Source organism: Simochromis diagramma, unplaced genomic scaffold (genome assembly GCF_900408965.1).
Source record: "Simochromis diagramma unplaced genomic scaffold, fSimDia1.1 OVJJ01000107.1, whole genome shotgun sequence".
Classification (NCBI taxonomy): domain Eukaryota; kingdom Metazoa; phylum Chordata; class Actinopteri; order Cichliformes; family Cichlidae; genus Simochromis; species Simochromis diagramma.
In genome coordinates, this window is record NW_024387209.1 from 4,372,159 (window position 1) to 4,399,189 (window position 27,031).

Genomic DNA, 27,031 nt, shown 5'->3' on the forward strand with positions numbered 1-27,031 from the left:
ACCTTGTGGTTTAATTTAATAGCTAAAGGCTAAAGCTGATAAATTAAGCATGACCACACAATTATGGGTTAATAGCATAAGCACAAAAAAATTACTGTCGAGCAAGACAACATTAATAACAGTGGCATTGTTCTGTCACTTGCAGAGATGTTCTTTCTTTTTTGAAAAAAAAAAGAAAAAAAAAAGAAGGAAATATTTGACTTTCCTCCTCTGTGAGTTATCTTTTCCCCACTTTTTCCCCTCTTATTCTTTCTACTCTAATAACTCCCCCCCCCCCCTTTCCTGTTTGGAAAATCTCTTCTCCCCTCCTCTCTCTCCTTCATTCAGCCCTCTGTTGCATTCGGTGTCTCTCTCCGAATGCCTGTTTTTGGCTCCAGAACTCCCCCACGGTCCTTTCACACTGTTTTAATGTTAACAGGATGCTCTGTGTTCTGCCTCCTTACAGTCCCAAAGCAGAGCAAACGTGCAAATCTGTGTTTCTTCATGGCCGACTTAAGCTTTAACTCATCCCCTGGCTCAGCCCCAGCGGTCCGATCCAAGAATTTGATAAATCTTAAAAGCAGCTCGCCATGGAGTGCGTCTGTTTGGCATGCACACTCTTGTAATCACTTGTTTGTGGAAGATAATTATTTTTGATTTATTCTTTAGAATATTATCATCCCTACAATTGAATTGGAAGCTATCCTAATGACTGTTTCTATTTTTTATTTTTTTATTTTTTTGGTCACATAAAAACTGCGACCACGTTGTAGAACTTTACATAGTGAAAATGTATCAAAGTACTTGGGGAAATTCGTAGTAGATACCAAAAGAGTTTTTCGTGTCAGTCTCCAAACATGTTTGTTTCTGCTGTAAAGTTTTAACATGGGCGTCAATGGATATTGACTCACCTTTGGGGGCACCCTCAAGTGGCCATTAGAGGAACTGCAGTTTTGGTGCTTTTGATCCACATCTGCTTCTCTCAAGAAATGAGAGTTGTGCTTTAGAAGTGCTGATAGTTGGTTTTTGTCAACTTTTACCAGAGCCAAGCTAGCTACAATTTCCCCATTATCACTTCTAACGTATGCTAACCTGCACCTTAACCCACTTACCGTACAAAGTCAGTTACAGATTAAAAGGAAATCTTGCTTTTTTGAAGGAAAACCAAACAGTACGATCTTGTTAGAGAACAAAACCATTTGTTTCGTATGGTTTTGCAAAAGAAAGCATGTGCAATAACAACAACAATAAAACAATGCTTGTAATGACACTCAAGCCCATAATGAGAAAATAAAACACCCAGACAGGCAAGAAATATTCACACGTGCTGACACTGTGAATAGATTAGATCATCTCTGGCTTTGTTGTTGTGCATCAGCGGCAGCTTAAAAGAGAGGAAAGGCCACGCTGACGATCAGATTAACGCTGCCGGCAGACTCCAGGTGACAGAGCTAAGCTGCTGTGTGCACGCATGTCTCCCGCCCGGCTGCTTCAAGCACAGTCCAAAATGAAAGCTGTCATGTAGAAAACGCCCCTCATTTGATTCAGGACTAGCTAGACAGGATTCAGAGGTTTAAATGTAAAGATGTTGGTGAATTAAAGCAGCTTAGGCTTGTTTCTGACCCAGTGACACACAGCTCCTCTTTTAGAGAGAAGGATGTTACAAGTTAAACATTTTTTTCCACAGTTTAATGATGTCCTAACATGTATTCTTTTCTTTCTTTTTTTTCCCTCACAGAGAAGACGCCTCAGCTCGTCGCTTTCCTATCTCATTGATCACCAACGACAGCTTTTCAACTTCGGTAAGCCAACACAGTTTTAACATGAATTCTTCTCAGTATTTTAGTTAAAAACACAGCTTCAAAGGTGTTACAGTAACAACATTGAATAAATTCATGAATGGCTGATGAGTTATTTCACTCCAGAACAAAGAACATAGACACAGTGACTCATGCTCTGAAAAGCATGGCCACTATAGGGGAACAGTCGGCTACAAACACAACGTTTTTCCATACAGGACACAGCTAGGGCCCTTGTGAACATAATAATGTTACCCACAGCTGGCTCAATGATATAAATACCATGCTAATACAACCTGAGCTACAGCAACAACAAAAAAAACTTTACTTAAAAAGAACTTTATCCACTTATTTAAAAAGTGGATATTTAAATTTATAAGTGACATCTCAGTGCAATTTAGAAGTAGGTGTAGACCCTACAATATTACAGAAATAATGTTCAGCAACTTATATGAAACTCATTTCTGCATGTCACGCTGCAGCTAAGCATGTTTCAGTTTGACAAGGATGCAGTTTCATGCAAAACAAAGTCAGCGGAGAGCGATGAGTTGTTTTCTACTCTGGTCTTGAACAACTTAATAAATGTGCTCTATCCGATTTTACCTCCACGAGATAAAATGACGCACCATCGCTGCCATCTGCAGAGCCACCTTATATACATATAAACCTACTAGAGACATCGCTGATAAACTCTGGCTTAATGAGAGCTTTTAAAGTGACATAAAGAAAAGAAAAAGCAAAAGCAGGAAACTGTGGCCTGCTGCCAGATTCACTACTTCTGCTCATATGCCCCCATGACATTTCACACTCAGTTTTCCCATGACTCATGGGGCCCGGGGAGCCGGCTCTAAGTGACTGCACTCAGCCAGAGGATTAGCTTGACTATTGTCAAATATATATATATATATATATATATATATATATATATATATATATAATAGAGGGGGAATTATGCTCACAAAGAAGAGAAATGATTGTTTGCGTTGGTGTCATGACGGATATTTTTGTATGCCAAAAAGGAGTCATTAAGCTGAAAGTCTAATCTTGTGTTTTCCCGCTGATATGTGTTTGAGTATCGTCACAGAGAGAGAAATGACAGAGCGAGCGGCAGGACGGAGATTTCACAAACATCTGTTTCTATATCTAGCTTGTGTCAACAACGAGCTCGCTCCTAAGCAACGACTTCTGGATGCATTTGAGCTGTGTTTGTTTGTGTGAGCCGGTGGGTGTTTGTGTACGTGTCAGTTGATTTCTAGCAGATTGTGTGCGTAGGTGTAGGTGTATACAAGCGCGGTAGTGCAGTAATTGGCATCATAATTCACTTCGGTTTGGGTAATAAAGAGAGGGCTTGGGCTGACAGACAGGAAGTTTTGAGAAACACGGCGGCGAGCTCGTGCTGTGTAAACATGTCACAGTTGTCCTGTTTGTCCTGGCAGCCGTTTGTTTGATGTGTCAATAATAGAAAGTTATTCAGTTCACAAGTGTAATTCCAGCTCTTCATGATCATGAATGGTCCACTGTCTACTTGGTGGGCACGGTAGGCTGGTAGAGATTTGCCTCCACTCTTTAATACCATAATAAAAACGAAATAATAAGCTAAAAAAAACTAAATTATTAGCACTGAGCCTTCAGGAGATACATCCAAAACGAGCTTTGATGTATTTCACAGCTATAGGGCTTCGTTACCCTGTCTTTAATTCGCATAGTTTTCTTTTGTTTAACTGTCTGTCGATATGTGCGTATCTGAGGATCCTGGCAAAGCAGTACCTCAGCCTCCAAGTGTTGTAAGTAATTAAGTAAGTACGTTTATTTATTTATTAAATACTTTTTACAGACAAACAGTCAAAAAGTAGTGTAAAAAAAAAAAAAACAAGTAAAAGAACTAAAAAATGAAGTGGCATAAAAACAAGAAAAAAAAACCACCTGTATGGTGTTCAGGCGCTGAATTCATTTTTTTTTACACCATCTTTACTGTCTCTACATGTCTCTGAGCAGTAACTTCATTTCAGTTCACGTAGGGCTGCTCGATTATGGCAAAAATGATAATCACGATTATTTTCACTGAAATTGAGATCTCGATTATTTGACGATATTTATTTAACCCTTTAAGACCTACCATAGAACCAAGTCCGCCAGAGCTTATATTATTTTTTTACATGCTGTAGTGCCATTTGTGAGAGCATTTCAAGTTGCTATACATCAATACAACTGTTATAGCCCATATTTTAATAATATGTATGCATTAAGTCGATAATAACTACGTTAATTGCAAAAAAGTGCAATAAACTACAAAAAAATTGAAAATCATTTTTGTTTTGTTTTTTACATATATTTCTACTTGGAGAAATTTAAGAGGTTTATCCCTCAAAACTTTAAATACAAAAAAGTTGCAAAAAATAGTTTCCCACCACAGGAAATTTATTTTGAGTGTCTTCATAGTTTTATTTTGGAGATATAGCAATTTTTATATACTGCAGGAAAAACAAAAAAACAATCCTATGATGCAAATTTGCAAAGAAAACAGCACATGCATCAAAATAAACTATTTCCAGCTGTGCAATTCGAGTTCTAAGCATCCCAGAACCTATTCAGAAAAGTCAAACATGACTTATAAAAACACCAGTATAGGCTTTTAAGGCCTACAAGTAAAAAACTACATTTTTCGCGAATATGGCGTCACTTCCGGTTTTGGACAGGAAATGGCGGACATGCGATAGTTTGCGCTGACGTCTGTTTCAATGTGGGAAGTGTTATGAACAGCTGATCAGATCGGCAAAGCGTGTTTCTGGAATATTATGTTTTTGTTCCTGCAAGCGCTTTTTATGCAATTTTTGCAAAGCTTTATGTGGAAGGAAACCGTGACCGAGGACAAGCTGATGGCATAAGATGTAAGTACAACTCCTCTGGTTTCATATGCAAAACAAATTATTGCGCTAGCTTACGCTGTTCCGGTTCTACAGGGATTTAAAAATAGTTACACAAAACAGAGCATGCTGCTCTAACCGGCTGTAAAGGGTTAACAATAACAATGTATTGAATAATGACTTTAAAAAATAATATAAAATAGTGTGCAAATACTGATGACAGTGCAAATGTTTGCAATATAAGAAATAAATGTTAAATGTAAACATCTATGTTTAGTGAACTTTGCAGTGTTGCTCTGTGGTGCAGCTACTACACCGTAGCAAAGTTTACACACTGTGTCTACTTGATCCACGTCTGACTCCGCGAACCCATAATGTTTCCACACCACTGAAGTTTTTTTTGTTTACCCCTCTTTTCAACCAACAGCAGTCACTCTCCTCTCCAAATAACTTCTGCTTAGCTTCCCGAGCTTCCCTCGGGTCCTCTTAATTGTTGTGACGCGTGTTCGAAACGAGAGGTGTGCTCGATTTGCCACACGGAGCAGCGCGAGAGTAAAGCTTGAGGGAGGTCCTAATAATCGGCTCAGTCATTTTTAATGATCGTTGAAAGCCCAGATCGTGATCGTGATTAAAATTCGATTAATTGAGCGGCCCTAAGTTCACGTCAGGTCAGCGATTCCTCTCTGATATCCCAGTTTGACTCAGCGCACAGCAAACCATCTCCAGCCGAGATGAACTGAGTCATCTTAACTAAACTGAGCTTCAGAGAAAAAAACGCGGCAGTGTTCACTGTGAAGCTTTCACTGAAAAGCAGCTTCTGAATCTTGGAAAAAATCATGCGGAAAAAAAAAACATTTTCACAGGGTTTTAATACATGAAACTGAGTGAAAGGGACACGTGTGTGTTCCACAGTTGGGTGGAGAGCTTTTTATGCTAAAGTCTGCACAGAAACACAGAGGAACGTTTAAACACCAGCGAGTCTGCAGATGGTGTTAAAAACCGTCTTATATACATCAAACAACTCGGCCTGTTAATTTAATGAAATAACAAGTGTAATCTTTCAGATCCTCCTGTGCCTGAATGATGGAGCTGATGGACTTTATTTATACTGGTCTCAAACACACAGCTTCATGCTTATATGAACATGCTGAGTTAAATGAACTACAAACAGTCGTGGTCAAAATGTTGCATCCACTCATCATCGGCATGAATGTAAATGTCCCTTAGCAAGTTGCACCTCAACCAGACACTTTTGGTCGCCATCAGCAAGCTTCTGGTATAATTCTGACTGATATTTGACCGCTCTTCTTGGCAGAATTGGTAGAGTTCATTTTAATTGTTTGGTTTCCTTGCATAGATCTGGCTTTTAAGCGCTGTTAACAAATTTTTAATAGAGTTCAGGTCGGGGCCATTCCAAAACCAGATCATTGTCCTGTTGGAACACCCAACTGTGTCCAACTTTCCACCATCTAGCTGTTAAATTTAAATACCGCCACCATGCTTAACAGCTGGTACAGCCTTCTTGGGTTTGAAAGCCTCACCTTTACTCCTCCAAACATACCTCTGGTCATTGTGACCAAGCATCTCAGTCTTTGTCTCATCTCTCCATAAAACTTTTCTCCAGAAGGCATCTGGCTTGTCCATTTGGGCAGCTGCAAATTTTAGTTGAACATATAGGTGTCGATTTTGGAACAGGGGCTCCACCAGGGGGAGCAGTGATTCTGCCAATTACGCTGACACCATTGAATCCAGAGGTTCACCTGACACAGATGTGCCGGGGAAGATACTGCAGAAGCAAACAGTTTTTGATCATGCAGTTTATTATGCTTGACTGTGTTGTTTTTCTTTCGATGTGTGTTTCTTATGCATCTAAACAATTCAGCTGTAACCTTTTTTGAAAAGCAAAAAGGTGTGGGAAACGACAATAGGAGCCAAGACTAAACTGGAAGGGTTGCAAGATGATTAACAAAATTAGGAGTTTTCTCAAGTTTTCTTTTTCTTGTATTGATTATTTTTGTAATCAAAGCATGAAAGGCATACATTCTTGATTTATCTCTCTTTTAAATCCTGCTGTGTGGTATTTTTCTTACTGTCATAGCAACTAAAGAGTCTACATGCAAAAATATATAATTAATACCGCCCCCATTAGCACCACCAGCAGCATAAAAGCCTAAAATGACATCAAGAGCCCAACCTGTAACCAGCTATCAGGATATTGATGAGTTAAATGGCTCCGCTCCCATTTGTGAACCCCCCCCCCCTCCCGGATCCTGCAGGCTCTGCTGACCTCTTTGTGGATCCATAACGTGGTCAAAGTCACACTCCTCTACTGGTCGCACTGGCTGTTATATCACCATGGAAACAATGACATCACTGCAGGATGGGGCTGATGCATGCCAGGGAACATCTACTGCTGTGATGAGGTTGGGGGCTGAAAATAAAGGGTGCAGAAAGCCAGCAGTTGCTTTCAGTTAAACTCAACCCTGAATTGCCTTAAAAGGGGGAACATCAGTTTGCAGGTGTGGGTTACTTAAAATGAACTGCATAGCACACATTAATGAACTTACTGTTGTCATTGTTTTCGAGTGAGGAGCATTTAGATTACATAAAGTGAATATATTGTCATGGTTACTATGATGATGACTAAGCACCTGTATGGGTTTGTTTGTGTGATGAACACATATCAGTTCAGGCTACATCGTGTTTTGGTGACAGCTGCAGCAGGCAATGTGTTTAACTAATGCACATATGTACAAATTTGAAGGATTTTTTTCAAGCTTGGAGAAATTTTGGAAGGGTCAAGGAAATTAGCTCAGAAATTACTAACAGTAATAATAAGTTAAAGTTAAGTTAAAATCTACCAAGTATAACTTACATAAACCAGTTAGACATAACATTATGACCATTACGACAAGCATAAGGATTTGAGCAAGTTTGACAAACTGGCCAGATTGTGATAGCTAGATGAATCGTTCCGAGCATCTCCGAACCTGCAGCTCCTCTGGGTGTTCCCAGTCTGCAGTGATCAGTTTCTGTTGAAAGTGATACAAGGAAGGAACAGCACTGAACCAGAGACAGGGTCATGGGTGGCCACAGGTCAATGATGCACATGGGCAGCTAAGGCTGGCCCGTATGGTCTGATCCAGCACACAAGCTACTGCATATCAAATTGTTCATCACAGCTTGTTGCAGAAGAACGTGCATAGCCACAGATCAGTCAGAGTGCCCATGCTAACCTCTATCCACCACAAGTTCCCACAATGGGTACATGAGCAGCAGAACCGGACCATGAACGATGGAAGAAGATGGCCTCGTCTGATGAATCAGGTTTTCTTTTAGATTAGATTAGATTAGATTAGATGAAACTTTATTAATCCCTCGGGTGGGTTCCTCCGGGAAATTCAGTTTCCAGTAGCAAAGCACCGAAAGAAGTTGCATGTCACAGATACATTAAGGGGAATGAGAGTAAGGATATAAGCATAAATACACCATATATACACATATATAGATACAGAATATACAATATGGATAAATAGGATTGCTCATTTGAGTGAGTATATTGCACAGTGATTATTGCACAGTCAAATATAAGAAAGAGACAAAAAACAAAAAACAAATATTGCACCGTGTAGAAAAGCCCCTACAACTCGGTTGTTCCCGCCCTCCCTTGTCCCCCTGTTTCTCCTCCCTCTCCCCTCCAGTGAGGAGTTAAACAGTCTGATGGCGTGTGGGACAAAGGAGTTTTTAAGTCTGTTGGTTTTTGACTTTGGGAGAAGCAGCCTGTCGCTGAATAGGCTCCTCTGATTGTTTACGACCGTGTGCAGAGGATGCCCAGCATTGTTCATAATGTCCATCAGTTTCTTTAAGGTCCTCTTCTCTGCCACTGTCACCAGAGTGTCCAGCTTCATGCCGACCACAGAGCCAGCCTTCCTGATTAGTTTCTCCAGTCTGGATGAGTCCCTCTTTGCTGTGCTGCTCCCCCAGCACACCACGCCATAGAAAAGGACTCCTGCGACCACTGACTGGTAAAACATCCTCAGGAGCTTCCTGCAGATGTTGAAAGACCTCAGCCTCCTGAGGAAGTACAGTTGGCTTTGGCCTTTTTTATACAGGTTCTGCGTGTTGCATGACCAGTCCAGTTTGTTGTCCACCCACAGCCCGAGGTACTTGTATGTGTTGACCACCTCCACCTCCTCTCCCTCTATCTGAACTGGCAGTGGACCTGGTCTGGACCTCCCGAAATCCACAACCAGTTCCTTGGTCTTTGAAGTGTTGAGTTGCAGGTGGTTTGTGTGACTCCATGTGACAAAGTTCCTCACCAGGCTCCTGTACTCCTCTTCCTGGTCATCCCAGATACACCCCATGATGGCCGTGTCATCTGCAAACTTCTGAATGTGGCATAATTCAGAGTTATAGCAGAAGTCAGAGGTGTACAGGGTGAAGAGAAGAGGGGACAGCACAGTTCCCTGTGGTGTTGCAGACCATGTGCACCAGTTCATGGAAACAGTACTCCCTGCTGGCTGTGGACTCTTTCTGCAGGATAATGCACCTTGCCACAAAGTAAAAATGGTTCAGGAATGGCCTCAAAATTCCCCAGATCGCAATCTAATCCAGCATCTATGACGTGCTGGACAAAAGTCTGATCCATGGAGCCTCCACCTCAAAACTTACAGGACTTATCAGTCAAATCAGTCATCCAGTGTTGTTATATTGTCCTCTTTAGGGACATGTATGTGGACATGTTGAAAAGTTTATTAGTAAAACTGTATATATGAACCCCAATCATTACTGACAAATTAAAGAGGTTTAAGGAGGTTATATCCCACAGTCCCACAATTTTACGATCCCTTTTGAGGAACAACTTATCAGCGGTGGGGAGGAAGAACTCCCTTTTAACAGGCAAGAGTCCTTCAAGAGACCCAAGAGCTCGGGGAGGGGCAGCCATCCACCATGACTGGAAGAGTGTGATGGGGAAGAGAAGAGAAAAAATAGAGCACCGAGACACGAGGCAGCAACATAAAAGACGTTTTAAAAAACTAAGTAATCGTCAATCGTCGAGTTTTATGAGTCGATAAAAATCTTATTTTACCAGGTACGAGTCTAGCTCATCTTCCTGGCAGGAGATACATGGACAGATCTGGACTGTGACCAAAGAAAGGGAAGGAGGCCCGGATACAGTCACTTAGATCTCTTGAAGCAGTTATTTGATAGGAATGCAGATACATAGTGATGTAAACACAGCAAAAAGAAAGGCTGGTGACATTAGTTTTTGATACTCAGGTTATTGTTTAAAGTATTAATAAATAAAAAGTAGGAAACAAACAACCTTGAGCTTTTTACAGTTTCATTATCACGTGATTTAAAATATTTAATGTATTTTTAATTGGAATATTTTTTTACTGAGTAATATCAACATTATCTAGAAAACAGTGCTATTGAAAGAAGTGCTAATATAATCTCAGTGCACCTCTACCCCAGTTATTACGGCACTTAATCTGTAAGGAGTGGATATCACCCCTGCCTCGTGTTCACGGCTGTGAGTTTGTGTGTGCGCGTGCCTCGCTCATCGTGCTGCTCTCCAGCATTTACACAGTTCATTCACACTTCGCTGAAGGCACTCATTACGCTTCATACCCCCCCAGCCCCCTGCCACATGTTCTGCTGAGTCAGCAAAACATAATCTGTCCATCTGCTGCCAGAGGAGGAAGCCACTGGATTCTGGGTTGATTACAGGTCACGGGAAACTTTTTTGTCCTTTAGTACTTCACAGTTCTTCTGTTCAGTGTGACAGTCAGCCATCATCCAGTGCACCAATGTGCGTGTAACAAGCTGATTTGCTTGAAAAAAGACACGAACAATAAATAAAATATCTATATCTCTATAACACGTTCATTTCATACAGATATTCAGTAGATACTATCGTGAGATTAGTCTGCTCGAAAGCAAATAGAAGAGATTAAATGATACTGTTAATCTGTAGTGTGGTGTAGAAAATCTTACCTAGTGACCGTGCTGATTCTAGCTGCAAACACAAAGGTTCTCCAACACACACACACATTCAAACACACACTCGGCCTCTCCCACAGAGGATTAAGGCCAGGTTGGCCTACTGAGACAGGCTGCCAGAGATTCCATCCTCCATCCTAAATGGATGGTGACATTCCGATGTGAGTGGCGCTCTACGGAGGCATGATGGGTGACCCAGATTGGGGTGGGGTTGGAAGGGGGGATGAGGTGCAGACAGGGAGGGAAATGTGGTGGGATTAGAGCTTGGGTGGTGCAATGAGATGCTGGGGGTGGAAGGTAGAGAGGAGCGCAGCAGGGGGTCATGAGAGCGCAAGACGATGACAGTAAAAGAGGAAAGAAAGACGAAGAAGAGAAACCCGCTCATGTCCGATTAGCCTCAGGCCTGCTGCCACACCTTCTCTTCTTCTTCTCTGTGAGCGATCACGCTGGAACGTTTCATTTAAGGCATCAAACTCGAGATGTGATGGAATTTGACGGATCACTTTTGACTCCTAGTGCTGTTGAGCTAACCCTCTAAGCATTAGAAAAATGTGATGGTCCTCATGCTGTGCTATTGCTGTTAGGATTGTATCTAAAAAATGCCTAAAAATATAAAGATCAAACTTCATTTTGTTGTACTTTGTCTGTTCAACCCTGCAGAGTATATTTCTTAAAGTATCTTGTGTCTTAAAAGAGAGGGATTGCTGTGGGAAACATGAGAGGAAAACCGTTATAGGGCTTTTCATCACTGCAGAATACGCCTCATTTAATCTTCTAATTTTTTGGTGTTGTGGTTGGAAAATAGCCACTGCAGACTTTATCCCTTTCTAACACACTAAGACTGGTAAACAACCAAGGGGAACCGGTGCGAGAGGGCAATGTCGAATCATGTTAAGTGTACGAGGATGACAGGGTATGCCTGGAAAGCAAGGTCTGGAGAGTTGGCAAAGCCAAACAACAGAAAAAAATAGACAATTTGGCGTGACTTCAGTATAAAGTGTTACTTAAGTCCAAAGGTCACAGAATAAATTAAGTATAATTCTAATCTGGGGATTTAAAAAAATCAGAATTTTCTTGTTTATACACTCACCAAACACCATATTAAGACCATATTAAAGTAATAGCATCACAGAGTTGTTATTTCCAACTACTCATCCATGATGAGAATCTCCATCTCTACCACATCCCAAAGGTGCTTTACCAGACTGAGATCTGCTGACTGCAGAGCCCATTTGAGTACAGTGAACTCGGTGAGCTTTCTGACACCTGATGGGTGTGTTATGGGTACACTGTGGACATAAATGGATGGACATAGTCAGCAACAATACTCAGGTAGGGTGTGGTAATTAAAGGATGCTCAGTTGGTACTAAGGAGGCCAAAAGGTGCCAAGAAAATATCCACCACATCATTACACCACCAGCCTGAATCGTGATAAGGCAGGATGGATCCATGCTTTTATGTTGTTTAAATCAAGTTACATCTGAATGTCACAAAAATTGAGACTCACCAGACCAGGCAACAATTTTCCAATCTTCTGTTGTGTAGTTTTGGCAAACCTGTGTGAACTGTAGCCTCAGTTTCCTTGAGATGCTCTTCTGCATGCCTTGGTTGTAATTCTGAGTATTTGAGTTACTGTTACCATCCTACCAGTTGAAAGCAGTCTGGCTATTCTCCTCAGGATATTTGCTCTTTCATACCATTCTCTGTAAACTGATCACCGTTGAATGGAGGATGCAGAATGGAGAACAAATCACCTTTCTTCCTCATTTTGATGTTCAGTTTAAACTTCAGCAGGTCGTCCTGATCATGTCTGGATGCTGTTTAGAAGCACACCAATCCACATGCGTTTCTTGAATGTCTTTGCTTTAATTTTATTTATCAGTATCCTTAAGAAGTATGGAAAAAATACATGTTCTGCTCCTAAGGTCGATGTGTAATTTAATAGTACTGTAAACAGGCAGTACTCTTTAATTGAAGATTTTAATTGGCCCAAAACTCTGTAAATTAACCTGTTTTTTACTCAATGTCTTTATTTAAACAGCCAGGGTTTATGACATCCTTTGCAGGGATAATGTGTGAATGCCAAGTGTGGCACAATATTGCTGAATAAGAAGCTAAAAGCAGGTCAGAGCGGTTCTGAACCACCATGAGCACCATGTGGCTGTCAGCGCACCAGTTTTCTTCCTTAGCAACAGCTGGGACTAGACTGAGCCCTGGGCTGAGATTTTCAGTCTCAGACAGTTTGGCCTAGTATCTTTGAGTGTCAGTAGGTCTTCCTTCTACTCCTTCTTCATCTCTCTCTCTCCCTCTCTGTCTGAGCCTCACACTGCAGCAGACATTAGCCCCGATCACTGCGGGCCTGTCATCATGCGACGCTGCAGGGTGGGAAAGGAGACAGGAAAGGAGTGAGGATGAGGCGACACAATCGCTGGCGTGATGGTTATTTTTATTCCATAGTTTGGGGGTATAATAGATGTATTAACATTCTGCTGAGAGTCTGACTGACCGGCCCATCCACCCGCCTGCCTGCATGAAGGTTGTGCCTCAGAAGGGAGAGGAAGAAGAAAGGAGTCTTCTTGATGGTTTGTTATGATGAAATAATTTGCAGCTGCTTGTTTATAATGATCCTGTTTAGGGAGAATGGCAGACACAGGAGGCAACATTATGTGTTTGCTCTGGAGGGTAAAACATAGCTTTAAGTGAGGCTTGATTAAAACGTAGATACTTCAGCAGCACGTACTTGAATGCAACAAAGCTTTTTGTTATTGTAATTGGTGGAAATGTGCTCGCTGTGTTATATTCCGAGATTTGTGTGCATATTGAGCACTTGTTTGCTACTGAAAGGGTGAGCCTGTCAAACCCATCTGCCGGACCCCCCCCCCCACCTACCCTTAAGGCCCGTTGTGGTTGCCATGGTAACAGCCTCCTTATGGGATATCAAGGGTGTGTTCAACCACGGTGTCATAGCCTCTCTGCAGCAGAGTGTCACATATTTTGGATTAAAAATTGAGAGAATTTGTTTGTTTTTTACTAATCACCTGCTTTTTTTTCCATCCCTGCACTCTGTGGGGCAGAGGGGGGAGGCAGGGGGGGGTTAATCCAAATAATCGTACAATGAAGGCATGTATTTTATCAGGCGGTGTTGCCATATACACCTTTATGATAGAAGCAAGACCAAACAAAGAAACTAATGAATCGTGACCAATGAGATGTACATATTCTCCCTCCTGTCTCAGCACGTGGATGCTGAGACAAAGGCCGGCCGGTAAAGGATCAGCGTAGCACACTGCTCCCTCTAGTGGCCAATTCTGTAACCTTCACCACACAGGGGGTTTTCTCCCTCTTATTGTCGCAGCAAAGACTCATCTCTGCCAAGACTCATCTGTTTATTATTATTATTGTTATATAATACGTTGTCTTTTCTCCCGCCCCCCACCCTTAGACACAACAGGTGACCCTTCCCCTCCCCGGATTCCCAGCAGGCAGGTATGGCAGACGGTCAGCAGCCAGAGGGGCACTGGGCCTCCAACGGCCAGGAGAATGGCGAGAATGGCTACTCCGCCTACAGCTCGGCCTATAGAGAGAATGGATACCACGGGGGCGGGGCGGCTGCGCATCCTGGGACGTCAGGTAGGCGTGCGGTGTGTTTGCGAGCGTGTGCAAAAGCATGTGCATGCAAAGTTGTATCAATGGCATTGATTGGACTGCCTGCACACACCACCAGATGGGTCTACAGCTGTGAGGATTGTGATTGGCTCCATCATGCTGGGCAAGAGCAGTCAATCCCATGAAGGCACTTGAACAAATTAAAGTGTTTTGATTGAATGAGTGCTGAACATGGACAGTCTGCTGTAGCTGTGTTAACAAAGGCAGAAGGACATTGGGGAAGGTACAGTGATGGCTCTTTGGTGAGTGTAAAATTGGTGATTCCCATACGGTGTTAAGTGGAAGGATCAGCTCAACTCGTCTGACAAAGCAGAATTACAATAAGATTTAAGAGCGCAGTGGACCGGATTGAAATTGAGCACAAAAGTTAACAAATAGCAAAAAATGAAAGTAGCCAAAAAGGGGAAAAAAGTTATCAAAAAAGTTATGATTATAAACCTACTAGGCTATAGATAAACTGTCTCGAACAGTTATAATCATCATCAGCAATCAGCAAGGGTTAAATTATTATATAATTGCAGTATATTATTATACTGTGAAAAAGTCTTGAGCCAGCCTCTTTTCTTTATATTTTACTAGGAGAATGGGAAATAGGTGCAGTGATTATTGAAATGTCCAAACATCCATGGAAATGCAGTAAAGTTTCTAATGAGCTTGAAAGTCGATATTTGGTGTGACCAGCTTTATTCTTTTCTAACATTTATGATTTTGGCAGTGAGTTTAAGATCATTGTCATGCTGAAAATGAAGCTCTTGCCAATCGACTGCTTCAATGATGTTAAGTTCCAGGCTGTGGAGAGGCCAGTCAATCAAACGATGAAGCTGCTGCCAATCAGATCGTTTCCAGATTGTATTGCACAGTCAAAATCTGATGCTACTTTTCTGTGTCTACATTTTGACAAGACTTCCAACACCACTGGCTGACATGCAGCTCAAACCATGACAGAGCCTCCACCGTGTTTCACAGATGGCTGTAGACGGCTGTCACTCTCGTTCCTCTCTACTGACCTCCTCCAAACATACAGGGAGTGCAGAATTATTAGGCAAATGAGTATTTTGTCCACATCATCCTCTTCATGCATGTTGTCTTACTCCAAGCTGTATAGGCTCGAAAGCCTACTACCAATTAAGCATATTAGGTGATGTGCATCTCTGTAATGAGAAGGGGTGTGGTCTAATGACATCAACACCCTATATCAGGTGTGCATAATTATTAGGCAATGTTGATTCCTTTGGCAAAATGGGTCAAAAGAAGGACTTGACAGGCTCAGAAAAGTGAAAAATAGTGAGATATCTTGCAGAGGGATGCAACAGTCTCAAAATTGCAAAGCTTCTGAAGCGTGATCATCGAACAATCAAGCGTTTCATTCAAAATAGTCAACAGGGTCACAAGAAGCGTGTGGAAAAACCAAGGCGCAAAATAACTGCCCATGAACTGAGAAAAGTCAAGCGTGCAGCTGCCAAGATGCCACTTGCCACCAGTTTGGCCATATTTCAGAGCTGCAACATCACTGGAGTGCCCAAAAGCACAAGGTGTGCAATACTCAGAGACATGGCCAAGGTAAGAAAGGCTGAAAGACGACCACCACTGAACAAGACACACAAGCTGAAACGTCAAGACTGAGCCAAGAAATATCTCAAGACTGGTTTTTCTAAGGTTTTATGGACTGATGAAATGAGAGTGAGTCTTGATGGGCCAGATGGATGGGCCCGTGGCTGGATTGGTAAAGGGCAGAGAGCTCCAGTCCGACTCAGACGCCAGCAAGGTGGAGGTGGAGTACTGGTTTGGGCTGGTATCATCAAAGATGAGCTTGTGGGGCCTTTTCGGGTTGAGGATGGAGTCAAGCTCAACTCCCAGTCCTACTGCCAGTTTCTGGAAGACACCTTCTTCAAGCAGTGGTACAGGAAGAAGTCTGCATCCTTCAAGAAAAACATGATTTTCATGCAGGACAATGCTCCATCACACTGCGTCCAAGTACTCCACAGCGTGGCTGGCAAGAAAGGGTATAAAAGAAGAAAAACTAATGACATGGCCACCTTGTTCACCTGATCTGAACCCCATTGAGAACCTGTGGTCCATCATCAAATGTGAGATTTACAAGGAGGGAAAACAGTACACCTCTCTGAACAGTGTCTGGGAGGCTGTGGTTGCTGCTGCACGCAATGTTGATGGTGAACAGATCAAAACACTGACAGAATCCATGGATGGCAGGCTTTTGAGTGTCCTTGCAAAGAAAGGTGGCTATATTGGTCGCTGATTTGTTTTTGTTTTGTTTTTGAATGTCAGAAATGTATATTTGTGAATGTGGAGATGTTATATTGGTTTCACTGGTAAAAATAAATAATTGAAATGGGTATATATTTGTTTTTTGTTAAGTTGCCTAATAATTATGCACAGTAATAGTCACCTGCACACACAGATATCCCCCTAAAATAGCTAAAACTAAAAACAAACTAAAAACTACTTCCAAAAACATTCAGCTTTGATATTAATGAGTTTTTGGGTTCATTGAGAACATGGTTGTTGTTCAATAATAAAATTATTCTTCAAAAATACAACTTGCCTAATAATTCTGCACTCCCTGTAGTCAATATTTTAGGGTTTGGGGTTTTTTAAGCCTGATACTTCTTGTTTTGCCCAGTTTCTTCAATTATTTTTAAGGACACACTGCACACCATGATGAGATATGCAAATTTTTCAAAATCTCTTTGGAAATCACATTGTTGGTGCAAAAATACTATTTTATGTGAAACTGTGTTATCTTTGGTATTTTTCAGAGATTCAACTAAAGAAATGAGAACAAATTATGTGTTTTTATGACAGGCTGCTAGTAACAAAGTGTCTAAAGATACAATTTAAAATTGGCTCTTTGCCAAGTTGTCTGTTATATGTAGACACAATACAACTGGTTCATTCCTTGAGTGTTTTATACTTGAATGATTCACAGGTCAGTGTAAGTGGCTAGCAAACAAAAACATTCCTCTTAAAATGGTCAGGTACAACGGCTGGACTGAAAATGCCAATGTCCAACTAATCACTTGAAAGTCCTTCAGAAAACCTGGAGAACTATTGTTCAAGAGCCCTTTAAAAATAAAAATTAAGTCTGGCTCCATTCGAGCAAAATATAAAGAAACAAGGGGTGGCTTTAAGACTTTTGCAAAGCACTATACATTGTTTAAAGTGTCTATTCTCAACCAAATTAGTTGCCTGCTAAAAAAAAAAGACAATATTAAAGAGACAGCATTACATCTACATGGAAACAGCATCAAGATCCACTTCTCTGCGGTCCAGTGCCTGCATGATATCAGGGTTCCAGCAATGTTTGCTGCCAATAAACAATTAAATCGTTTACTAAAAGCATTCATAAAAAGTTGAGCTGAATAAATAAATACCAAGAAAACTGAATGAATAAACCCTTAAAACAGACAGAGAAAAACTAGGCAAGAAATAAGCTTGTAATTTAGATAATGCAGTGCTACAACACCATGTTAGAATTTAAATGAGAACCAATGATATTTGTGCCACCGTCTAACAAGTACATTTGGAAAGTTTATGATGTGTTGATCTTGGGTGTATTCTGCCTTATAAAGCTTGATAAAATGTTTTAAAAAAAGAGTTTCTCTGCATCATTTGGGTAAGTTAGTGAGTCTGTTTGCATTTATCCTCAACGGGCAGCAAACAAAAGGCCCAACTTATTAAATCTCAGAGAAAGCGTCCAGTCTTGTGCTGAGCACTTACCATTCATGAAGCACACACAACCTGCCAAGCTCTGAATTCAAAGGGAGACCTCACAAAGAGATAAGGTCAGCAGAGTGAATCGTCTTCATTTCCTTCCTCCCATCCATGTCTTGTCTTCCCGGTGTGTGTGTGTGTGTGTCTCTCTCTCTCTCTCTCTCCTTCGCAGTGGATGACTCAGCCAATTTGCCTCCCTCCCCTCCCCCCTCTCCATCCGCTGAGCAGATTGGGCCCGTGGCACAAGGTACACCTATACACACTTAAAGCCAATCCAGGCTATCCAGGTTGACAGTGTGAATGGCTGTGAGAATGGCACAAATGTCTCTAAAAGACACCCAAACACACTTGTCCCTAGGATTTAAAGATGGGGCACCCTCTTCCTCCTCTCTCTCTTTCCTTTTCCCCCTACCGTTTAATTTCACGGTGCTCTGTCTGCATGCCAGCTGATCGTCATATCACCTTTAAGGAGTTTGGAGCATGCATAGCATGCCGCCCTGTCCTGTCCACACTCCTGCATTGGTTTTAAAACACATAACAGTTAGTTGAGTCGTGAACCCCGCACACAAGGACTAGGCAACACAAACACTCTTCCTCCATTCAGGCAATGGTACATTACCAGCCACTGGAGTCCTTCACTTCATTAGTCTGCTTTCCACCCCTCAGCATCTCCTCTGTTGTTCCCTATCTCACTCTGTGTATTGATTTTTTCCAAGTCTGACTTTCAGCTCTTTAACATATCTGTGTGTTTCTTCTTGACATGTGGCATGCAATTACAAAAGTGTAGCGTTGTATAGTCTCACTGCATGGTTTAGGGTTAGTTTCTGTACTCAGTGTCCGAAATTTAGATCTGTGGTGCAAAATAATAAACATAATAATGAGATATGCTCATAGACCGTATTAAAAAGATTGAAATAGCTACTTTGGCAGCTGGTTTGTGAAGTAATGCTTTTTTTTCAGTCATTGCCATCTTAGCTTTTTGAAACCTGAGGTGGGAGAGAATGAATCTGACTCTGAACCACAATGTAGGTCGCGCGCTTAATCATACACTGATTTCGTGTAATGTTGACTTTAAATGGCTTTTCTACTCAATAAGAATTGAAGCTAGTACATGAGACGCCACACTCTTCAGGAAAATGTCTGTTGGGGTTGTAAAAGACATGACAAATAAGGTTGTTATTGTTCCATCTGCTAGACGAGTCGCCCCCTTCTGGCCAACAGGTTTAAAGTTATACTATCTAAACTTTGTACCGCTAGATCTCAGTAAATTGTAGATTGCAATCAAGGATTGATATAGGACAAACATGTTTTAGTCATCAAAGACAGATAAAAAATATTAAAATTAGACTGTACCCCATAACCGACGAGGCTGGTCGACATGTTTCTGCTTCTGTGTGTGTAAGAAGTGCAATGTTGTACACACTATATTTTAAGATACTTGAATAATATCAACACTTAGCAATAAATAAGGAAAAAGAAGGAAATCTAATACAGTCAATTAACAATCAGTTAAATATTTTGTAGTCACCTCAAAAGCTTTGGGCACTGTTCACCTGTTGTAAGTGCTCTCACACGGCAAAAACAACTCCGGACCAGATCGCCCCATGGTGTAGGCAGTTAGGCCACTGTTTACCTCAGCTGTCAATGCTGGGTGAGAGGCATCGTGCTTTATTTACTTTGAAGGAGGCTGTAAAACTTTGTGAAAGGAGGTCAATACAGGTCAGTGAATCAAGGAAGCTCATTTCTCTCCAATGACAGTGATACTGAGGTCAGTTATTGAGGCTATCCTGAAATTTTATGTTAGTGAGTGCTGCTGTTAGCCTCACTTAGCTGCTATTAGCCTCTGTTACCTGCTGTTAGTGAAACTTTCTTTGAAGTGAATGTAACATTGTTGGACTCAGACATTTAGTGAATAAACTCTCATACCATGTAAGAACCTAATCAAACTGTTAATCAGAAGGAAAGTGTGAGTTTTATTAGCCTATAACCAGCTGTTGTTATTTTTAGCCAGCTCATTGTCAGGTATGGGCAAATATGTAAACCGTTCTTCCTAGCAACTGCATTCAAGATGGCAGGGTGACACGGCAGCTTCCACAAACCAGCACCCACTCATATGTACTTTTAATAGCTTAATAATAACTTATCTATGTATATTTATAAGTACAATATCCCTTTTTTATATTAAATAACCTCAAAATACAAATACTGACTTAACTTTAAGGCACTTTTCCGACACAGAGGCTATGCCAATCTTTTACGTACAGTCTATGAATAAAAAGACAGATGGCTTAGAGCAGGGGTCCCAGTCCACGAGGGCCGGTGTCCCTGCAGGTTTTAGATCTCACCCTGGGTCAACACACCTGAATCACATGATTAGTTCATTACCAGGCCTCTGGAGAACTTCAAGACATGTTGAGGAGGTCATTTATCCATTTAAATCAGCTGTGCTGGATCAAGGACACATCTAAAACCTGCAGGGACACCGGCCCTCGTGGACTGGGATTGGGGACCCCTGTTATATACTGTTATATACTATTGTAGTAAGATGCTGTAACCGCTTCTACATCTAGTATGCAAACCGTTAAATATTATGTATTTAATTATAAAGACCAAGCTAGAAGTCATGTCGATTGCATCCCATGCATCTCCATCAGAGCTGAAAGTATCTTGTAAACCATGTAATCCCAGTTTTGTCATCCTCCATGTCTCATCTATGCGTCTTCCTTCCCCGCCCAAAGATGATAAAGTAGAGGTTGTCAGTCAACAGCAGGATGAGAAGGAGGAGGCTCCAGAGGAGCTCAACAGTCACCAAGAGGATGTGACATATGAGCAGCCAAGAGATTTGCTCTTAGAACAAACAGATTATTTAACAGAGCCCCAGGCTTTGGGCTTCCAGCAAGCCCAAACCCCTGAGGCCCTCAATGGAGGAAGTCATCAAGGTGATCACAACCCATCACAAAAAGGTGTGTGTGGTTTTCTGTGTGTGCATACAGTTTGTGTGAGGGTACAGCGTGAGTGTACGTCTGCCCGTAACCTATTTTGCATGCTCCTCTTGTGTTCTGTAGCGGGTTCAAAAACTCTTAATGAATTGTAATGCAACTGAGGCTTTGCTGCCAGCCTTCCTGCAGCTTTGTTGCTCTGAAATCCTTAAGCTTCCGCTTCAATACCTGAAGTTGCAAAATGACGTGGCAGCATTTTGAGTTTGTGCTTTTTCATCCAAAACATTACCATTTGCTTTCCATCGGAGCGACATCAGAACGCCCGATCAACCACATTACAGTTGATCCATTTCTGCACCTTTGTATTGCCAGCTACATTGCAAATGCAAATATCATTGTCTAAACTGTAAAGCCTTGTAGATGTAATTGTTGCTAGAATTATTGCTCTTTATATTTTTTATGTGGGTTTTGCTGGAATATTTGTGTGTGAAGCAGCTGTTTCTGAGAGTACCCACATGTATGGGTGCCTCACAAATCAGTCCTGAATGTATTTTGAGTCTGTTGTATCACTGCTTTCAGTTTCACTGTTGTTTTCATTTCATCCCAGAGCAAAAGTTAATTTCCTATTGTTGCTAAAAACACACTTAGGATAATAAGATTCACCCTCATTGCTCATCACTACTGTGAAACTTAATAAAGATTATATTGCAAATATTAGTTTTATAATTCGTGCACTGTAACAATTCATTCATATCCACAGTATGCCAATGTTTGCAGTAGAAATTGCAGTAACACCATTTATACATCAAATAAAAGTAACTTATTTTGATCACCATGTTGATGACCATATTTTATAAATCCTCCTGTATTGCAATAGGAATTCAGTGTGTTCGGGTATCATTTTCTTCTTGTCATCTAAAATCATGCAACTCATTCCTTCATTCCAGTTCTGCACGCTATATTAGGTGCTGTGATCCCCCCTCTGTGCTGTTGTGGCCTGCCACAAAATACACTGTGCTGTGTGTATTGCTTGATGGAGAGCTACTGTATCTATGTGCAGACGGCGCCGGCTTGACTGTATTGGCTAGCTTTTGTGGATGCTGCAAGCAAAGCTTTTAGCTAACATGACCCGACACAAAGTTGTACAGTATCCTTCAAACTCGCAGCCCAGCCAGAAGAGAGAGTCAGTAAACCATCTTGTGAGTCCACTATGAAGGAAGATGAACCGTCACCACCTGAGAAACAAAGAGCAAAGGCAGAAGGAGAAGAACCTGCCTCGACTGGCCCGCCCCTTCTTTCTGATAGAGAGAAAACTCTCCCCTGCACTTCCTCAACAGAGCAGGGTAATCAAGACAGAGAGGGTGGGAAAGAAGAGGTCACTGACAGAAAATTACTTTCAGAGTCTAAAGAAAAAGAAGCAAAAGAAGTTGTTGTGACAGAGGCCTCATCAGAACTTATGGCAGAAGAAAAAGAAGAAGCAGGAATTATCTTACCAAGTGAGTCAGGGTCAAATATGAATGAAAGCAAAGAAAAAACTGATGTTTTTGAGGCGGTCAATAAGGAGGACCAGCATGGTGCAAATGACTGTAGATTGCATGACACACCACTGCTCACTGATATTCAAAAAACAGACCTTTTGCAAGAAACTCTGACGTCAAGTCCAGAACTTGACAGATCGGATGTTTTTGTAGAGCACGTGTCAGGATCAAAAACCTACTTTGACACATCCATGGAGGGTCGAGAAGAAGAGTTGCCACAAACCCAGAGCTATTATGAGCTCAGCACAATGGCAGAGACAAAATTAAGTGGAGATGATGAAAACATTGTGCAGAATATGGAGAAACAACAAAAGCAAACTGTCAACACATCTTCTGGTAAACTGGGACTGGAACAAAGAAGTCTTTCCTTGAACATTACTGTTGGGTCTTCAGCCGGACAGACAGTGAAGGAAGAGAAATCAAGGATCTTCATGGGAAGCTTGTATCCAATCAGTGGAAGCTATGATGAATCAGAGGTTTATCCGTCAACTCCATCTGTGGTGAGCCATCCACCTACGTTTCCACCAGCTGTCTCCATTACCCCGACTAACACTGAAACACCTGAAAATATCCCCACTGTGGCAGATGAGCCCTTACCTTCTGATAAGCACACAGATAGTTCTAAACAATCAGGAAGCCTCTCTGAGATGTTGGACCTGGCTGGTGCCCTACCTCGTCCATCCCTGGAGAGGATGGAGGTTGACTACATGAGAAGAAAGTCAGTGCCCGCCAATGTATCTGCCCTTGTGGGAAGTTCTTTAGCCAAGCTTGCCTTGACAGATCAAGCCCCAAGTGTTGTGTCACAAGAAAACCAGCTGGAGGAGGTGGGCTACTGTGTCTTCAGTGAGTATTCAGGGCCCATGCCTTCTCCCGCTGATGTACCCAGTCCCGGGGATTCTCCACACCAGCGTTTCCCTTCTGTAGAGGGGGAAGTAGAGGAGGATCTAGGGGATTTGGAAGCAAAAGATGTTTCAAAAGGAATACAACAACAAGATTACAAAGAGGTTACCCCTGTGATCTCTCAAATACCAGTGGTAGAAAAGAAAGGCTCACCAGTAAAGTCTAACCTGATACTTGAAAAAGCTGTAACCAGTGGAATAAAACCGGATCGGCTAAGAATCCCAATGACTACCTCGAAAGACAGACTGAGTGAATTTCGTTTGGAGACTGGGTTGCCAGGGAACATAAAGATTCAAGCTATCCCTGAGGTAGATGTTGAAAAAGACCCATCAAGAGAAGCTTCACCTATCCCACCAGACAGTTCGTTCACTTTCGCACCTACAGAAACTGGAACCAAGGTTCCTCCAACTCCAACAACTCCCAAGTCCCCAGATGACACATCATCAGAAACCCAAACTGCAGGAGAGAAAGCACAGAAAGATGACCCATCAGAGCTAAAAGCATCTGAAAATGTTGATAATAAACAGTCAGAGTTAGACAAAGAAAATCTGAAGCCTGAGCAGAAAGAATCTGAAGAAAGAAGCGATGAACCAGAAATGCCAAACAAAGACTTGGCTTCAGGATTATCTCAGTCTTTAGAAGAGAGCACAGACAAAGCTAAGACAATCCAAAGTGGGCAACAGACCTCAAACACTGCTCAGGATTTAATTACTACAAAGCACACAGATGAGAAAAATGACCAAAACCAGCAGCAAAAAAGCAGTCTGGTGAAAGGCTCACCGAAGCTTCAAATATCTTCTCCGATCATCATTATCCCTCAAGCACAAATAGATGAAGAAGCAGAGGAGGAAGATGATATTGAGATTGCAGAGGAGCCTCAAGAGATAATGGAAGAAGCCCAAGAGCCAGATGAAACAAGGAAGAGTCAAACTGAAGAAGCTGGGAAGGAAGAGCAAAAGACAGAACAAGTGAGACTGATGGTGGGTGACCAGATGTTGGAAGAAGATCCGAAGTCTGGAGCAGAAGAATGGAGTCACAGCGCCCAAAACAGCGACGAACCTGCAACAGACAGTTCGCACTTGTCTCCCTGCTCTGACCACGAGCTGACACAGCAAACAGAGGAAGGAGGCAGAGAAGACATGGAGGCAGATAAAATAGAAGAGGACTTAGACACAGATAAGGTGAAAGGGAAGACAGACGAGTACGAAGGGGTGAAGAAAGAGGAAACAAAGGAGGAAAAGGAAGGAACGGAAGATCATAAAATGATAGAAGAAGAGGATGGAAAGAAGGTGAGGAAGGTGGAGGAGGAGTCCTCGGATGTTCTTAGCCAGACCGATCAAGCACCTAACGATGAAACCACCATGGACGTGTCCATCCTAGATACAGACAGTGGCTGGATGGATTCACAAGGTACCCAGAGTAAACCTGTTAATAAATCACTTGTTTAAAAAAAGATTAAAAGCCTTTAAATGTTTATTTAGTTTAATAATTTTGGTTTAAAAACTTGCTAGCACCAGAAAACTTGTTTGGAAATGTGTCTTTTGTGCTAAGCTAGCTCCTAGCTAGCAAGGAGCGTGGAGAATTAGCCCTCTGTTGATCCTTCTCCACTGCAGATGATGACAAAAGTATTATGACTGAGCAAATCGAAGCCCTTCCTCAGCCCCAGAGCTCGACCAGTAAGCTTGTGGTGGTGGACAGACCCGCTAAACGGGGCCCCGGCAGATCAAGGGCCACCACTGAGTCTAAAGTATCCCGCAAAGTACTGAGCCACCATCCACCAAGAGAGGAGATAAAGAAGAAAAAAGGTTCCAATTCTGTACTTACGCCTGAAATTTATAATCCTTGTCATCTAACCGAGGTTTGCATGTTGGTATAACCTTGTCTCTCCTCTCTGCTAGTAGGCATCAGGAGGGCTGACCAGAGTAAGGTGTCAGCCCTCCAAAGTCGTTCCCCGTCTCGAAAGGGTGTAGCCAAAGCGGCGGCCAGACATCCTAGGCCTGCTCTGCTTCACGGCTCTGCTAGACGCAAGGCCACAGGTGAACACTTTTCACCCGGAGTCAGTGCCGTGGATAGAGAGAGAGCAACACCCAAATAATTAAAGCATTTTTTCAAATGTAAATCAGTTTTGGATATGTGGCGTTTGATGTCTTTGCTCTCTCTCTATTGATGGCTCATTGAGGAATCAAGCAAGGTGCAGTGTAGCTGGCAAACATCATGTGCTGCTGATTTATTTTTTAAAGTTCTGTCATGTCTGGTCTGCTTTGGGTTTCTTTTTCAGTTTTATTTTTCTAAAAGCTTTAAACATGCTTTGTTTTTTCTCATTTTGTCAAACATGGAGTATTTGTTCCCGCTCTGCTTCAAATTCATGCTTTTATTTTTTTCTGCTCAGTGATGATGTTATTCATTGTGACTGGTATTGAATAACTCTGGTTTAACACTTGTGTGTGTGTGTATGTCTCCTGAAAATGGCCGCATGTTTGAAGGTTGTGTGTTCTGTCAACAAGCGAAGTGAGGGTGACGTGAAATGTCGTGATACGTGTACAGAAGGTGCTTCTGTAATATGAATGTGCTCATATGTCCACTTTTTCACCTTGTATTCAGCAAATGTGCATTTGTGTGTGTCACACTGATGAACATGTTTGCTTCACAGGTGTGGAGCACCATCAGCCCCTCAGTGTGGCCCACCAGTCCAGGGAGAGGACCACTGTAAGTATAACAGTCAACGTTTATTATTTTTTGTCTTTCAATTGAAATCCTCACAAAGTTAAGGTTATTCCAAGAGTGTTTTCATCATCTCTCAGTAATATTGATCCCTAAAAGACCGCTTTCTTCTTATTGGCTACCCCTCACCTGGATTCCCGTGTGATTCCCATGTGTGCCTTTTTATTTTGGGGTTACTGCCTTCCTATAAGCTCAAATCATTCTGGCTATTCTCCTCTGACCTCTAACATCAACAAGGCATCTTTACCCGCTTGCTGGATATTTTCTTTTTTTCAGACCATTCTCTGTAAACTCTACTGATGGTTGCTTGGAAAATTAGATCAAATCAGCAACCATGCCTCATTTAGAGTCACTTAAATCACTTTTCATCCCCATTCTGATGCCCAGTTTGAGCTTCAGCAGCTTGATCATATCTACAGACCTAAATGCACTGAGTTGCTCCAATGTAATTTGCTGCTTTTGCATTAACAAACAGTTGAAAAGTTCTATCTAACAAAGTGGCTGGTGAGTGCATTTTCTGTACGACTTTAGGCCATGGCGTCTTCATATTTTCTGTTTTGTTTTTGGGCTTTCTTCTCTTTTTTTGCATGTCTGCTTTTCTCTCTCTCCATAATCATTTTGTCTTGCATGCTTGCTTCTGTCCTTGTGTCAGTCTCGACAGAGAAAATCTGTGAGTATAGACATCAAAAGTGCAAAAATCTTTTACATTTTACCATTAAAAACACACTTATGATGTGCAGCAACGAGCGACGCAGCTCATTCAAACGATTTCAGCCAAATTCTGTTTCATGTTCCTTTCATTTCATTCCTAAAGATTATTAAATCAAACAGAAATAATAATAATCCAATGTTCATGTGGTTCATTTGGCATATTTATAAAGACAAC

General features: G+C 41.7%; 1 protein-coding gene across 11 annotated transcripts in view; it reads left to right on the forward strand.

Moving 5' to 3' along the window:
- Positions 1-27,031, forward strand: part of LOC120746103 (microtubule-associated protein 2-like) — an 83,035-nt gene that overhangs the window by 43,214 nt on the left and 12,790 nt on the right. For 9 of the 11 annotated variants that reach the window (XM_040051384.1, XM_040051386.1, XM_040051383.1 and 6 more), the window contains 7 exons: positions 1,718-1,781; positions 14,092-14,279; positions 18,220-18,294; positions 22,153-24,834; positions 25,038-25,229; positions 25,323-25,460; positions 26,075-26,130. In XM_040051384.1, the coding sequence (XP_039907318.1) occupies positions 14,138-14,279; positions 18,220-18,294; positions 22,153-24,834; positions 25,038-25,229; positions 25,323-25,460; positions 26,075-26,130 (3,285 nt within the window). In that variant the 5' untranslated portion in view covers positions 1,718-1,781; positions 14,092-14,137. The remainder of the gene's footprint in view (positions 1-1,717; positions 1,782-14,091; positions 14,280-18,219; positions 18,295-22,152; positions 24,835-25,037; positions 25,230-25,322; positions 25,461-26,074; positions 26,131-27,031) is intronic. The other 2 variants (XM_040051387.1, XM_040051390.1) reach the window with 2 other exon arrangements.